Here is a 16504-nt window from a genome sequence, read left to right on the forward strand (position 1 = left end):
ACAAAGGCATACATTAAAATAATCTATAAAGCTCAAGAAATCAACAACACAACTTTATGAGAATACCATGATGAAAGGTGGCTAAACAAGCAGAATTAAGATATCCAAAAACTGTAATTCAAGAAACAACTGTTACTGTGGGATACCTCAGGACTGCCCACTAGTTACTGCGGCATAGGTGGGAACTGCAATACAGAGAATAAACAGGTACTACAGTGTACCTCAGACCTGCACTACAGGATTTAAATAGACATGGTGGTATACCTGATAATTGCAACACATGGTAGAGACAGTTACTGTTGTATATGAAAGAATTGCAATATGAGATTTAAGCAGTCATAATGGTATACATTAGAACTGCAATACAGTATATAAGCATATACTGTGGAATATGCTAGAGACTGCAATACAGTATTTAAGCTAGACCTGCAATACAGAGTTGAATCAGGCTTAAAGCAGTTACTGCGGTATACCTTAAAACTGCAATGTTGGCTTTAAGCAGTTACTGCGGTGTAACTCTAACTGCAATACAGGGGGGAAGCAGTTACTGTACACTGAAACTTCAATACAGGATTTAGGGCTAGATTAAGAGTAGCGCACTAACTATTGCGTGCAAGTGAAAGGGGTTTATCCTGGCTCTTTGCGCATGTCAGAATTAGCACGCATATTACAGGTTGAAAGTAAATGCATTTGCTCGAGCGCAATTAAATTTAAGCTCGACTAAAAAGTTACACAAAACACATAAAAATCATATTTAAAAATACAGTTACAATCATAATAACACATATATACACATAAATACATATTTATACATATATAGACATTTTAAGTGCTTTGGAGCCTTTTGTAGTCAAGTTGCTGAAAACATGTAAATTCATATTTATGAAATATTCAGTGTTTAACTGCAAATTTACTGTATTTCACATTCCCATGTTCTTCACATAGGGGAATATGCTCTATGTATTTATAAATATATATATATATATATATATATATACCTGTATATATATATATATATATATATATATATATATATATATATATATATATATATATATATATATATATATATATTTATATATACCTATATATAATTATATAGATAGATAGATAGATAGATAGATAGGTATAGATTTATATTTTACCAAATTAAATCAGACATATATAGAAATATGTATTTAATCTGTATTTAAGAATAAAATGGAACATATTCTGCTATGTGAAGAACATTGGAATGTGAAATATTAATATTTCATGCTAAGTTAGCACACTTGTAATACCCGTGCTACCCGATACACACAAAAAGCTTACTTCTATCAGAGTTAGCATGCGAGTGGGAGCGATAAGTAGTGCTCCACTCGTAATCATGCCCTTAATCAGATACTGCGGTACACCCCAGAAAAAAATAACAGCCAAGCGATGCACTGAACTTAGTATATAGTAAAATGAAGTTGCATTAGTACAACACAGTAAATCACAATGATTACAGTAAAATGATTAGGAAAAAAAAAATAGCAGGTAATTCATGCACTGATTCCATGCACTTAACTATATACAGCCTTAAGCGGTTGCATGGGTACATTACCAAAATTTACCTAGCTAGACCAGTAGTAGCAGACCCAGTCTGCTCCATAAGGAGAAAAAAGTTGCCAAACTATAACATTTTTCTCCCACCGCCCAGGGAAATTATTATTACAGAAGGATAGATCAGACCCTTTAGTCCTGAAAAGATGCAACTATAGGGCCTCACATATCGTTACGTAAATGGAAATCTGAATGAATGCATAACTAAAATGAAAGAAAACTAAAAATACTGCCAGAATTAGTCAGTATACATTTGTTTCCTTTAATTTTTTTAAGGGTTTAATACTTACCTTAAAGTGAATCTAAATTTTGATGCTAAAGTGCCCGGTTTTTAAAACTTTGATTAAAAACAGGGGCATTTTAATTCATCAAAATTTACATTTCACTCCTGTTGTGAAAAAAATCTTACCTTTTAATCTTCACAGCAGCTCCAGCTTCCTCTGGTCTCACAAGCCATTTCTGATGTCAGAAATGATTGATAGGTCATCCTCCAATCACAGCTTCCCCCCGGGGGAATCAGTGTCGGATTCAACGCTGTGATTGGAGGAAGCTGGATGCCTCATTTTAGACCCAGGAAGAGGCTTTGAAATGGGTGGAGGAAGCTGGAGCTGCTGTCAAGATTAAAAGGTAAGTTTTTTTTCACAACAGGAGTGAAATGTAAAATTTGATGAATTAAAGTGCCTCTGTTTTTAATCAAAGTTTTAAAAACCGGGCACTTTAGCATCAAACTTTACATTCACTTTAAGGCGCTGGAGAGCGTGCTAACCCAACCAGCTCCCAGGACCTGCACCGCAGCTGGGGCTCTGGCAAGAAGGGGATCGGGTTAGCGCACTCCCCAGAGTTCGTTAAGGCAAGTATTTGTAGCTTCAAGTGAACTTTTCACCTGTAGCTTCAAAACGAATGTAAATGTTTAATAAAAATTCAATTTTCGTTTTGAACTAAACAAAAACCGAATAGTGCAGGCAATGAATATTCGGGAAAACTAATTTCCTAGAATACCCCCAAAAATGTTTTGTTCAAAACTAAATTTTCTGGCCTGTACACGTCTAATTGTTACTAAATGTTAGGTGCCCGCTAAACAATGTTTCCAAAAAATGCAGATATAAGGAGAATAAATTATACTGCATCTTTTACAGCCCCTGCTCCGGTATAGGGTTCTTACCCCTTCCTGTGTCCTTCAACTATCTGGAGAGAGAGTGGTGGAAGAATCGATCCAGCCTCCGAGAGTGCCTATGCAGTGTAAAAGCACGCCAAAACGACCTCCTGTAGAAGGAAAGAACTTAACTCTTTCCTGTCCTAGCTCCCAAAAACTTAACTGCTGCTGCCTCATCCCTCCTGAATTGCAGAATGAGAACCGGAGCGCTGAAGTCACCTGAGGACAACTGGAGCAGGGCAATTAAAGGGCCAGCCGCCTTGAAAAAATCGTGTCCACCTGAAAGTGTCCCAATAGTGCAAAAACACTTAAACGCTGTATAAACCTTCACATCCATCTACCCAGGGATTAAAAATATAGGTTCATTAGAAACATTAGAAACTCATGTGCACAAACCTGCACCCACAGATCCGTTTTTTTGTCATGCCCCAAAGAACCACATGTTTTAACAGCAGATTCCCATGGTGGTGTCGCCCTAGACTTGAACCAGGGTCTCCAGCTTGAGGAGCTGTTGCTCTGCAAGAATGCTACTTGGAACTTTGTAGAATATGAAGCCTACTCCTTAAAATGACAAGGGGTTACATTCCTGTTTGACCATAGTTACACACCGTGTGCCTGTAAGCAGCCTGTGGGCTGTGTGAGAACTGGGTATTTACCTCACTGGAGGGTCCCACTCCCCTGCTCTTACCGCCTGGTAGCTGTATTTACAGGATGCAGTAGAAGCCCATAATTTACTGTAACTAACAGTAAGGGATATTGTGAGGGAGTACCAGATCATGTACCAACTATCTTAGCGATACCTGAGGCTGGTCTGCATCCACAACACTAGAGAAGACAAGAAGAGATTTACAGTACTCTCCTAACTCCATATCTTCTAGGATATATCCATTGAAGGAGAGACCAAATAAATGCTCACTCAGAATTAGCTTAAAATGATTTACAATTCTGTCCTTGCCCTCTCTTTGACTAGGCAAAGAACTACCGGAAAGGAAGGGGAAGTAGGAAGGATATTTGAAAACTCTGGTATATGGTGTCTTAGTCCCCTCCTGATGGCCAGGTCTTGTACTTCCCAAGAGTAAGGATTTTGTGAACTCTCACCACCATAGAAAGAAATGCATGTAATAAGGTTTATAAGTTAAGGTGTAGTTCAAACAATATTTTATTTGATAGACTTTGTGTGTTACACTGGATGCAAAGGGGCCGATTTATCATTGCCTGAATTTGCCCCAATGCAGCTGTTTCAGCTCTAGCCTTCAGGCTCGCCATAAACAGGAGTTAAGAAGCAGCGGTCTTAAGACCGCTGCTCCTCAACTCCTACGCCACCTCGGAGGCAGCGTACAGCAATCGGCCTGATCACAAATGATCGGGTTGATTTACACCCCTGGCCGCGAATCTGCAGGGGGTGGCATTGCACAAGCAACTCTCCAGAACTGCTTGTGAAATGATAAATGCTGACAGGGTAAGCTGTTGGCATTCAGCGATGTTGAGCGGACATGATCGCTACAGCGGATCATGTCTGTTCGTCTCTTAATAAATCGGCCTCAAAGTCTTTACTTGCATCCAAGTAGTCACATGCTCTGCACCTACTGCTACAACATTTATACATGTCCAGATGAATTAACCAAAATGATAAATTCTCAATGGGCATGGTGTAGCCTCAGGACAATGCTTTATAGTCACTGACAGGGCAAATTGCTACACACCAACTTACATGATGACCCTCCATGGTTTACCTATTTTAGCAATGTTCACAACTTTTGGACTTGTGGCCCACTGACAAATTTAGCTTTACATTACTGCCATTCTTTTTCTTTACCAATTTGCTTGATTTCAGAACAAAAAACAAATAAAAAAATGATTCCAAAAATAAAAAGAATGAAAATGCAAGAACTATCACCTCTCTAGAGAAAGATGAAATGATATAATAAATTATAAAGTGATTGAAACTGTTAGATATACTAAACCAATAGATTTGAATAATGCCAAGTGCTGACACTGACAGTGTGAAACACAACTTTAAGGCCAAGTAATTCATAGTTGCTTACAATCAACAGTTGTAAAAAAATTAGTGCTTCACAAAATCCCTCATTGACTTCCCTTAAATGCACAGCTTATGAACATTTATGTTTACCAGCACATTTGAAACTCTGTAGATAATAACCATAATCTATTGTGTTTTACATTTCATGCTAATCTACTTTGTAGTTTTGAATGAAAAAAGGACACTTTTGTATATGTCAACGCAAAAACCATATACAAACAATCTTTGAGCATGTGGCCTGTGAGATAGGCACAAGTTAGAGTGTGGGTTTGAAAGCTTTGAATAGTGGTAGCTATGTAAACTTAGGCTTCATATAAAAAATATATAAATGCATTACTAAGATATTTACTTTTAAAAATATAAATAAAGATACTGCATTTTGGTTTTCCTTTTTTGTATATTTTACTTTAAAGTGAATGTAAAGTTGAATAAATGAGTGCACGTACAATTAAAAACAGGGGCACTTTCATTCATTAAACTTTACATTGCAGCGTTTTTTGTTTTTTTAAATGACTAAACCGGCATCCTCCAAACATGGCGTGCACCCTGGAGCATCCATCTCGTGAGGCCACGCCGTGATTGGAGGAAGCCGTTTACGTCATCGATATGCTAAGTACAGAGGAGCTGCGGGCGGAGGATCGCCGGTCTGGGTTTCCTAAATAAAAAGGTAAGTATTTAAAAAAAGACGCTGCAATGTAAAGATTAATACATGAAATTGACTCTGTTTTTTATAGTATTTTTACAAACTGGGCACTCATTCATTCAACTTTACATTCACTTTAATGCAGTGTCAAATTCAATGCCTTAGTTTGGTATATGCAAAACAGCCATTATTATTTTAACACTCAAAATGTTATAGCCTCATTGTACCAGGTAAACAGATATTAAAGGGACAGTAAAGTCAAAATGAAACTTTCATGATTCAGACAGAGGGCTCTATTTAACAAGCTCTGTATGGAGCTTGATGGCCCCTGTTTCTGGCGAGTCTTCAGACTCGCCAGAAACAGCAGTTATGAAGCAGCGGTCACAAGGGGGCGGCGTTGCACCAGCAGCTCTTGTGAGCTGCTGGTACAATGCTGAATACGGCGAGCGTATTGCTCGCCGTATTCAGCGAGGTCTGGCGGACCTGATCCGCAGTTTCAGATCAGGTCCGCCAGACCTTGATAAATATGCCCCAGAGCATGCAATTTTAAACAATTTTCCAATTTGCTTCTGTTGTCACATTTTCTTTGTTCTCTTGGCATTCTCAGTTGAAGAGTAAATATAGGTAGGCTGAGGAGCGCTACTGCAAAGGGTAGCAAGAGAATAAAGCACATTAAATAGTATAAGTAATTTGGAAAGAGACTTAAAATGACATGTTCTGAACCATAAACGTTTGATGTTATTGTCCCAAGCAAAATGTACCTAATTTTATTAATTCGTAACATAGAGAATATACTGTATATAATATTGAATAAGAACATCCACTTGCTTATCAATTTAAATATTCCTTTAAAATCATTTTCACATCAATGTAATGGTAATAATAATAAGAAGAAGAACTAAATGAAAATAAGTTTTTGAGTGCTATCAACTTAACATTAAAGAGTTAATATGACACTAAATATAACACACACATAAAATTGTATTAATTAGAATATATAATTATTATTATGATAATGACTAATAATAATAACAAATACACAACTACACCTTATTTGATCATTTCATTACAGTCTGGAAAGTAAAATATTGTTGTTACACTTCTTACACATAGCTATTTCCATGGTTCAGTGACTGTAGTAAACGCTCCTATTTATACTTACCAGAGCACCACTGCTGAGAAGAATCATAAATATAATGAATGTCTCAAACCAGTTGTGCTCTACTATCCTGAAACACGTTTTCCTGAGGTTCCACCACTGCTTTCCTTTCCCTTCTAGGACACTGACATCACAAATTGGGAACTTCTTTATACAGCCTATAAACAAAACCAGAGATGGAGAATTGTGACTTTTTTAACAACTCTTTCTACACATCTGGGGGTCGATCCGATAAAAATAGTCGCCCGCAAAAGTCGGCGACGCCAATATTTGCGCGGGTTTGGTATCCTATATACGGCGTAACCTAGAAGTTACGTGCGTATATTTCTGCCGTCGCCCGTAGTTTTTTGGGCCATAGGCAGGTATACCAAACCCGCGCAGTTTGGTATCCAATATACAGCGTAAGGACTTACATGGCGAAAAATGGAGAAATCTTACTCCATTTTCACCTCGCCACAAAAAGCAGCCGTAAGAAGCCTTACGCTGACTATTGGAGCCCCGTAACTCCCTAAACTGGCTGCTAAAATAAACCTAACACCTAACGCATGCGCAATGTCTATCTTCCTGTCAACCGCGATCTGCTAAAATAAACCTAACACCTAACGCATGCGCAATGTCTATCTCCCTGTCAACCGCGATCTGCTAAAATAAACCCAACACCTAACGCATGCGCAATGTCTATCTCCCTGTCAACCGAGATCCCCCGCCGCAATCCATAATAAACTATTTAACCCCTAAACCGTCGCCATCTACATAAACTAACCCCCTACTGTGAGCCCCTAAAACCACCACCATCTAACTGATCTATCCCCTAATGTGAACCCCTTACACCGCCGCCATCTATATTAAAATTATTAACCCCTAATTTAATCTACCTACCCCGCCGCCAGCTATATTATCTATATTAACCCTAAGTATATTATAGTTAATATAGTTCTTACATTATATATATTAACTATATTAACCCTAATTATATTACGGTTAATATAGTTAATATAGTTACTATAGTATTTATATAAACTATATTAACTCTATCTAACCCTAACACCCCTAACTAAATTCTTATTAAATAAATCTAATTCATATTATAAATTAAAATATTCCTATTTAAATCTAAATACTTACCTATAAAATAAACCCTAAGATAGCTACAATGTAATTAATAATTACATAATAGCTATGTTAGGGTTTATATTTATTTTACAGGTAAATTGTTAATTATTTTAACTAGGTATAATAGCTATTAAATAGTTATTACCTATTTAATAGCTACCTAGTTAAAATAATTACCCAATTACCTGTAAAATAAATCCTAACCTAAGTTACAAATACACCTACACTATCAATAAATTAAATAAACTACAAATATCTATCTAAAACTACAATTAAATAAACTAAACTACAAAAAAAAACAAAACACTAAATTACAAAAAATAAAAAAAAGATTACAAGATTTTTAAGCTAATTACACCTATTCTAAGCCCCCTAATAAAATAATAAACCCCCAAAATAAAAAAAATTCCCTACCCTATTCTAAATTAAAAAAAGTTCAAAAGCTCTTTTACCTTACCAGCCCTCAAAAGGGCCTTTTGTGGGGGCATGCCCCAAAGAAAACTGCTCTTTTGCCTGCAAAAAACCCCACAATACCACCCCCCAACATTACAACCCACCACCCACATACCCCTAATCTAACCCAAACCCCCCTTAAATAAACCTAACACTACCCCCCCTGAAGATCTCCCTACCTTGTATTCACCCCGCCGGGCAGAACTCCTCATCCGATCCGGGCGATGTGTTCCAGCAAGCGGCAGTGAAGTCTTCTTCCATCCGGGCGATGTCTTGAAGCAAGCGGCAGAGAGTCTTCTTCCATCGGCGATGTCTTCAAGCAAATCGGCATCTTCAATCTTCTTTGTTCGCTCCTCCGCCGCGGAGCATCCATCCGGCACGACGACTTCCCGACGAATGAGGTTCCTTTAAATGACGTCATCCAAGATGGCGTCCGTCGAATTCCGATTGGCTGATAGGATTCTATCAGCCAATCGGAATTAAGGTAGAAAAATCTGATTGGCTGATTGAATCAGCCAATCAGATTCAAGTTCAATCCGATTGGCTGATTGGTTCAGCCAATCGGATTGAACTTGAATCTGATTGGTTCAGCCAATCGGATTGAACTTGAATCTGATTGGCTGATTCAATCAGCCAATCAGATTTTTCTACCTTAATTCCGATTGGCTGATAGAATCCTATCAGCCAATCGGAATTCGACGGACGCCATCTTGGATGACGTCATTTAAAGGAACCTCATTCGTCGGGAAGTCGTCGTGCCGGATGGATGCTCCGCGGCGGAGGAGCGAACAAAGAAGATTGAAGATGCCGATTTGCTTGAAGACATCGCCGATGGAAGAAGACTCTCTGCCGCTTGCTTCAAGACATCGCCCGGATGGAAGAAGACTTCACTGCCGCTTGCTGGAACACATCGCCTGGATCGGATGAGGAGTTCTGCCCGGCGGGGTGACTACAAGGTAGGGAGATCTTCAGGGGGGGTAGTGTTAGGTTTATTTAAGGGGGGTTTGGGTTAGATTAGGGGTATGTGGGTGGTGGGTTGTAATGTTGGGGGGTGGTATTGTGTTTTTTTTTGCAGGCAAAAGAGCAGTTTTCTTTGGGGCATGCCCCCACAAAAGGCCCTTTTAAGGGCTGGTAAGGTAAAAGAGCTTTGAACTTTTTTTAATTTAGTATAGGGTAGGGAATTTTTTTTATTTTGGGGGTTTATTATTTTATTAGGGGGCTTAGAATAGGTGTAATTAGCTTAAAAATCTTGTAATCTTTTTTTTATTTTTTGTAATTTAGTGTTTTTTTTTTTTTGTAATTTAGTTTAGTTTATTTAATTGCAGTTTTAGATAGATATTTGTAGTTTATTTAATTTATTGATAGGGTAGGTGTATTTGTATCTTAGGTTAGGATTTATTTTACAATTAATTGGCTAATTATTTTAACTAGGTAGCTATTAAATAGTTAATAACTATTTAATAGCTATTATACCTAGTTAAAATAATTAACAATTTACCTGTAAAATAAATATAAACCCTAACATAGCTATAATGTAATTATTAATTATTTTGTAGCTATCTTAGGGTTTATTTTATAGGTAAGTATTTAGATTTAAATAGGAATATTTTAATTAATAATATTAATATTAGATTTATTTTAATAAGAGTTTAGTTAGGATGTTAGAGTTAGATAGGGTTATTATACTTAATATATATATAATATAATAACGATATTAACTATATGAACCCCAATATAATTAGGGTTAATATAGTTAATATATATAATATAATAACTATATTAACTATATTAACCCTAATATAATTAGGGTTAATATAGTTAATATAGCTGGCGGCGGTGTAGGGTGATTAGATTAGGGGTTAATACATTTATTATAGGTGGCCGCGGTGTACGGGGATGTAGATTGTAGGCAAAAGAGCAGTTTACTTTGTGACAAAGCCCCGCCAAAAGCCCTTTTAAGGGCTGGCAAAAGAGCTGTTACTTTGGGGCAATGCCCTGCAAAAAGCCCTTTTAAGGGCTGGCAAAAGAGCTGTTACTTTGGGGCAATGCCACGCAAAAAGCCCTTTTCAGGGCTATTTGTAGGGTTAGACTTAGGTTTAGTGGTAGGGATAGTTTAGTATTTTAGGGGTTAAATAATTTAATATAGATGGCGGCGGGGTAGGGGGATTAGATTAGGGGTTAATAATTTTAAAAAAGATAGCGGCGGGGTAGGGGCTCACTTTAGGGGGTAGGTAAGGTAGATGGCGGCGGTGTTAGGGGCTCACTTTAGGGGGTTAGAGATTTAATATAGCTGGCGGCGGTTTAGGGGTTAATAACTTTATTAGGTAGCGGCGGGCTCCGGGAGCGGCGGTTTAGGGGTTAATAACTTTATTAGGTAGCGGCGGGCTCCAGGAGCGGCGGTTTAGGGGTTAATACATATTTTATTGTTAGGATAGTGAGGGGGGAAAGCGGATAGAGGGTTAGACGTGTCGGGCTATGTTAGGGAGGCGTGTTAGACAGTGCGGGTGATTTAGACTTTAGTCAGGTTTTGTAGGCGCCGGCAGTTTCTAACGTGCCGCAAGTCACTGGCGACGCCAGAAATTTGTACTTGCGCAGATTTCTGGACATCGCTGGTTTATCAGACTTACGGCACGTTAGCATCTGACGGCGACATATATGGGATAGCTCGAGTTGCGAGCTGAAACTGCGGGCGACGCAGGTTCCCTCCCTTGCGCCGCAAACTACGATCTATATCGGATCGACCCCCTGGTACCAGATTACAAGTGGAGTGCTATTTAAACTGTTTTCACTCGCACACGAGCCTGATGAGCGCAAAAATCCAAACTTTTAATATCGCGTGCGCATTCATGTATTGCCTAATAGAAGTCAATTAAGCAAACAGACATGAAAATATGAATATTTCACATTACAATGTTCTTCACATACAAGAATATGTTCTATTTATTTATAAATACATATTTTACATATATCTTATGGTATTTTGGTATAATATATATCGTTACCGATATATGTATAACACTTTATTAAATATGAATAGTGTATAACCATGTTTTTCATGTTTTCCTCTACTTAAAGGGGCATGAAACCCAATTTTTTATTTTGTAATTTAGATAGACAATACGATTTTAAACAAATTTCCACTTCAATTATCTATTTTGCTTCCTTCTCTTAGTATCTTTTGTTGAAGAAACACAATGCACATAGGTGAGCCAATAACACGAGGCATACATGTGCAGCCACCAATCAGCAGCTCCTGAGCCTATCTAGGTATGCTTTTCAACAAAGGATACAAAAGGAACAAAACAAAATTATATTACAGAAATAAATTCAAAAGTTGCTTAAAATTGCATGATTTCTCTGAATCACAAGGGGAAAAAATTGGGTTTCATGTGCCTTTAACTGCAAAGGGCTCAAATGCACTTATATATATGTCTATATGTGAGTACATATGTTTATATGTTTTTAAATGTGTATATATGTCTGTAAATACATATATACACATATAAATATATCTGTACACAAACACACACACAGATATATATATATATATATATACACATACATACATACATACATACATACATATATATCTATATATATAGTCCCATACTGTATATGTGTGTGTATAACACCTGAGACCTCGGGTAGATTTATCATACGCTGTCGGTATTTATCATTGCACAAGCATTTCTTGTGCAATGAATGTGTTAACTTGAATTTCGCTCAAGCTATTGCGTTTACTTTTAATTTGTAATATGTAATCGCTCCATTCGTAATCTGGCGCATAGTTGTGAAAAAGTAAAACATCATATTTTAAACTCTAGTTCAAAATTTACCAGTCACACCTTAAAAGGCCATTGTAGTGAAAAAATAGAATGATTTCATTTGTTACATGATGTAATGTTCTCATTGTTGACCCTGCACATTTATGGGGCTGATTTATCAATGTCTGTCCGACACGATGCTCTTTAGCGTATCATGTCCGACAGACATCGCTCAATAATTTAACAGTGAACAATTTCTGGTGAACTGCTTGTGCAAGGTCACCCCTTGCAGATTCGCGGCCAATCGGCCACTAGCAGGGGGTGTTAATCAGCCCGATCGTATAGGACTGGGCGGATTGCAGACCGCAGCCTCAGAGGCAGCGGATCAGTTATGGAGCAGCGGTCTTTAGACCGCTGCTTCATAACTGCTGTTTCCTGCAAGCCTGAAGGCTCGCGCAAAAACATGGGCATCAAGCTCTATTCGGAGCTTGATAATTTGTCCCCTATGTGTTAAATCCCCCCAAAGGGGTTAAACACAGTTAAAGTACAGCTAAGGAGCCGAAGAGAACTCACAAAAGAAAAAAATGTGGAGTTGGTTTCTCTTTAAAACAATGGTGGCATATGTCTCAGATTTTTTTTTCTATAATAAATTTCTGCAAAAGAAATTAAACTACATCAATTCTCATGTTTAAACACATAGATCTTCTTTTAACTTTTAAACAGAGAGACAGTGGCATGCTGCAACAGGTACCAGAGAACATGACTATAATGATCCTTCAAGGGTCCATAATATTGTTAGTATAAGGTCAATAATGGACTAACCCCTTTTTGTTTTAGGTAACTGATTCCCAGCCCTAAATGTTAAACACACACATATATATATATTATTGGTCAGTGTGAGTGGTATCAATGCATTTTGTTAAAAGGCCACTATAGTCAAAAAATGACATACTCTAATTTGTTACAGCATGTAATTTTAAGACTATCGAGTATCGACCCTGCACTACGGCAAAGGGTTAAACACACAGTAAACATACTGCTCAGGACTCGCAGAGCACTGCTGTTCCCTAGCAGAAAATGCAGCTGATTTAATCACCAGCGCTAGTCACACGACTCAGATGTGGAACTAAATCAGCAGCCTTTTCCACTCGGGACCAGCAGTGCTCTGCGAGTCGAGAGTTGTATTTCTATTGTGTGTTTAGTTTAACAGATTAGCGGATGTAATTTTTTGAATATAATGGCCCTTTACTAATCATACATTACAAAATAGAACACAATCTTAAGATGGTTATTTGTACCTTCTGTAAAGCAAGCTTCTGGTTCCATGATTTCCTCAGCTTCAACCAATGGAGCTGGTTCTCCTTCTCCTGCCGGTCTTATATCAACCGTGCTGCCTTCTGAGGAGCTGGATAAGTTTAGCTTCTGCAACACCACAAAACAATATTTCAGAGAAATGGACCTGTATATCTGTCATAGTTACATCAATAATACTATTATATTGCTATTGGAATCATGCAAACTCTTTTGGGGCTTTTTTAGAACATTATATTGCAATGTATGCATCATTACTTCATATCTGCACAGTGAGCTAAACAGCTCTCAGTCTAAAATGTGGCCTTTAAAAGGTACCGACAAGACTTAAATTATCTCTCCATAGTGCAGAGATTTAGATCACTGGGCCCTAAGTAATTCAATAAAATATGATATAAAAAAAAAAGTCTAGATCGCCATCTGGCTAAAAACAGCACCGCTGGAGCTTAGCACGTAGGAACCGGATTCAAGTTGGGTTATATTGGGGTTTAGAGATTTTGTGGTGTGTTTTTTCCCACTTAGCTTTTAAGGGCTTAAGGGTTGTTTTTTTTTTGGTCTGGGCAAAAGAGCTTGATCATTTTAGATCAATGCTCTACCAAAGCCCCTTATCAGGGTAACCTTTTTTTGGAATAGGGATTTTTTTGGAGTAGGCATTTTTTACAATAGATTTTTTTTTTTAAATGTAAAAGTCTAAAACACTTCAAGGCAATGTCCTACACAATGTCCTTATTAGGGCAATTGTTAGTTTAGGTTTTTAAGATAGCTTTTTTTATTGGGGGTGGCTGTGGGGGTTACTTTGATTTTAGAATAGGGATTTTTTTTAATTTTAAATGCAAAATATCCTACAAAATGCCATTCTAATTGTTAGAGTAGGTTTTGGTATTAGTATAGGTTTTTATTTTTGGGGTGGACTTTTTTAAAGGGGCTTTAGTTTTAGTATCAAAGCTGTTTTTATTTAATTTTTGGTAGTTATTTTTTTTGGCAATGTGTTTTTTTTGTTTGTAATTTTAGTGTTTGTTATTGTAAGTAACTTAGGGGGTGGTAGGTTAGGGGTCTTGGGGGGTTAGCTATTAGGTAAGTAGTGTAGGGATTATTGCGGAGGTCTATTGGTGATTTAGGGGTTACGTAGTGTAGGGGGATAATGTGGTGAGCAATTGACGGTTTGGGGGTTAATAGGTTAGGGGATTTCTTGTGGTTGTGGTGGTTTAGAGGTTAAGTAGTGTAGAGTTTATTGTGGTTGGGTATTGTCAGTTTAGGGGTTAAGTAGTGTAGGGGGATAATGTGGTGGGTTATTGGCTTTTTAGAGGTTAATAAATTAGGAAGTTTATTGTCACATCGCAGGACTTTCGTTCTAAATAGTATATTAATGCTTTTGATCTTACAAAAAGGTTTAATTCACTGTGCAGCTTTTTAAAGCAAACATGAGATTCCATTGAAGAATATGGAAAGAAACAGGTTGTTTATTTCTTTATTTCTGTTCTTACCAGTGGAGACTTTTTAGCAATATCTAAGTACTGTACATAAATTACTAGTTTATATCCCGCTTTCTGGAATATCATTTAAAACTTAATTAATGACAGTCATGAATCATTTACACAGAACATAGAGACAGCTTAGCATACGTATTCATTTTACAATTTATTATCTCAACATAATTGTAATAACCACATATAAAAACCACAAAATACTGTATATAACATATGCATAGTATATAAGAACATCTCCATATTAAATCCAGGCATGTGGGAAGTTGATCACTATCCTTTAGAAAAACATTATTAAAAATAAAATAAAAAAAACACCATTAAAATCTGTGGGGATTTTTGTAGATAAATCAGTTGATAGGTTTTACTAAATGATTGTGAACAGATTGACATAAATGTAAGCTTTACAGGTTATTTGTAAAAAATAATGGGGTTGATCACAGTTCTTTATAAAAACATATCAACTGATTTATCTACAAAAATCCCCATGCCTTTATAAAAACATATCAACTGATTTATCTACAAAAATCCCCATGCCTTTATAAAAACATATCAACTGATTTATCTACAAAAATCCCCATGCCTTTATAAAAACATATCAACTGATTTATCTACAAAAATCCCCATGCCTTTATAAAAACATATCAACTGATTTATCTACAAAAATCCCCATGCCTTTATAAAAACATATCAACTGATTTATCTACAAAAATCCCCATGCCTTTATAAAAACATATCAACTGATTTATCTACAAAAATCCCCATGGATTTTAAAGGTGTTTTTTTGTTTTTGTTTAAATCATTTGATATGTTTTTCTAAAGGATTGTAATCAAACCTATTATCTTTTACAAATAACCTGTAAAGCTTACATTTATGTCAATCACAATCCTTTAGAAAAACCTATCACATTATTTATCTTCAAATATCTCCATATCATTTAATGGGAATTTTCTGTAGAAAACCATTCAATAAGTGTTTCTAAAGGATTGTGATCAACCCCTTTAATGGGGAATTGGAGAAAACTCAGAAAAACCTTTTTAAAGGATGGTGCTCGCCCCAATTCTTACTTGCTGGTAATAAGAAACAATACATCCACACCTCTTTCCCTAGGGCTTTCTAAAATATAATTTTACTATGTCTGGTGCAGCCAGTAATTCCCCAGTAATTTCAGGCAATTAGTAACTCTAAATTATTTGCACTGAATTATCTAAATATATCAGGTGTTTGGCAATATGGACTATGTGAAAATAAATACATTAACTACCCCCTAATGTGAGCTCCTACCCCGCCGCCAGTTACATTAACTATCCCAAAATTTGAGCTCCTACCCTGCCGCCAGCTACATTAACTATCCCCTAATGTGAGCTCCTACCCCGCCGCCAGCTACATTAACTATCCCCTAATGTGAGCTCCTACCCCGCCGCCACCTACATTAACTACCCCCTAATGTGAGCTCCTACCCCGCCGCCACCTACATTAATTACCCCCTAATGTGAGCTCCTACCCCGCCGCCACCTACATTAACTACCCCTTAATGTGAGCTCCTACCCCGCCGCCTGCTATATTAAAATTATTAACCCCTAAATTAATCCCCCTACTCCGCCGCCAGCTATATTAAATACATTAACCCCTAATCTAATCCCCCTACACCGCCGCCACCTATATTAAATTAATTAACCCCTAATCTAATCCCCCTATACCGCCGCCACCTATATTAAATTATTAACCGCTAATCTAATCCCCCTATACCGCTGCAACCTATATTAAATTAATTAACCCCTAATCTAATCCCCCTATA

The 16504-nt window shown here is 37.1% G+C and overlaps 1 protein-coding gene across 1 annotated transcript in view; it reads right to left on the reverse strand.

Moving 5' to 3' along the window:
• LOC128645401 (sodium channel protein type 2 subunit alpha-like) overlaps positions 1-16504 on the reverse strand; it is a 584077-nt gene that overhangs the window by 117542 nt on the left and 450031 nt on the right. Inside the window, exons 18-19 of the mRNA XM_053698390.1 lie at positions 13209-13332; positions 6584-6738 (exon numbers count right to left, since the gene is read on the reverse strand). Of these exons, the coding sequence (XP_053554365.1) occupies positions 6584-6738; positions 13209-13332 (279 nt within the window). The remainder of the gene's footprint in view (positions 1-6583; positions 6739-13208; positions 13333-16504) is intronic.

Source organism: Bombina bombina, chromosome 1 (assembly GCF_027579735.1).
Source record: "Bombina bombina isolate aBomBom1 chromosome 1, aBomBom1.pri, whole genome shotgun sequence".
Taxonomy (NCBI): Eukaryota; Metazoa; Chordata; class Amphibia; order Anura; family Bombinatoridae; genus Bombina; species Bombina bombina.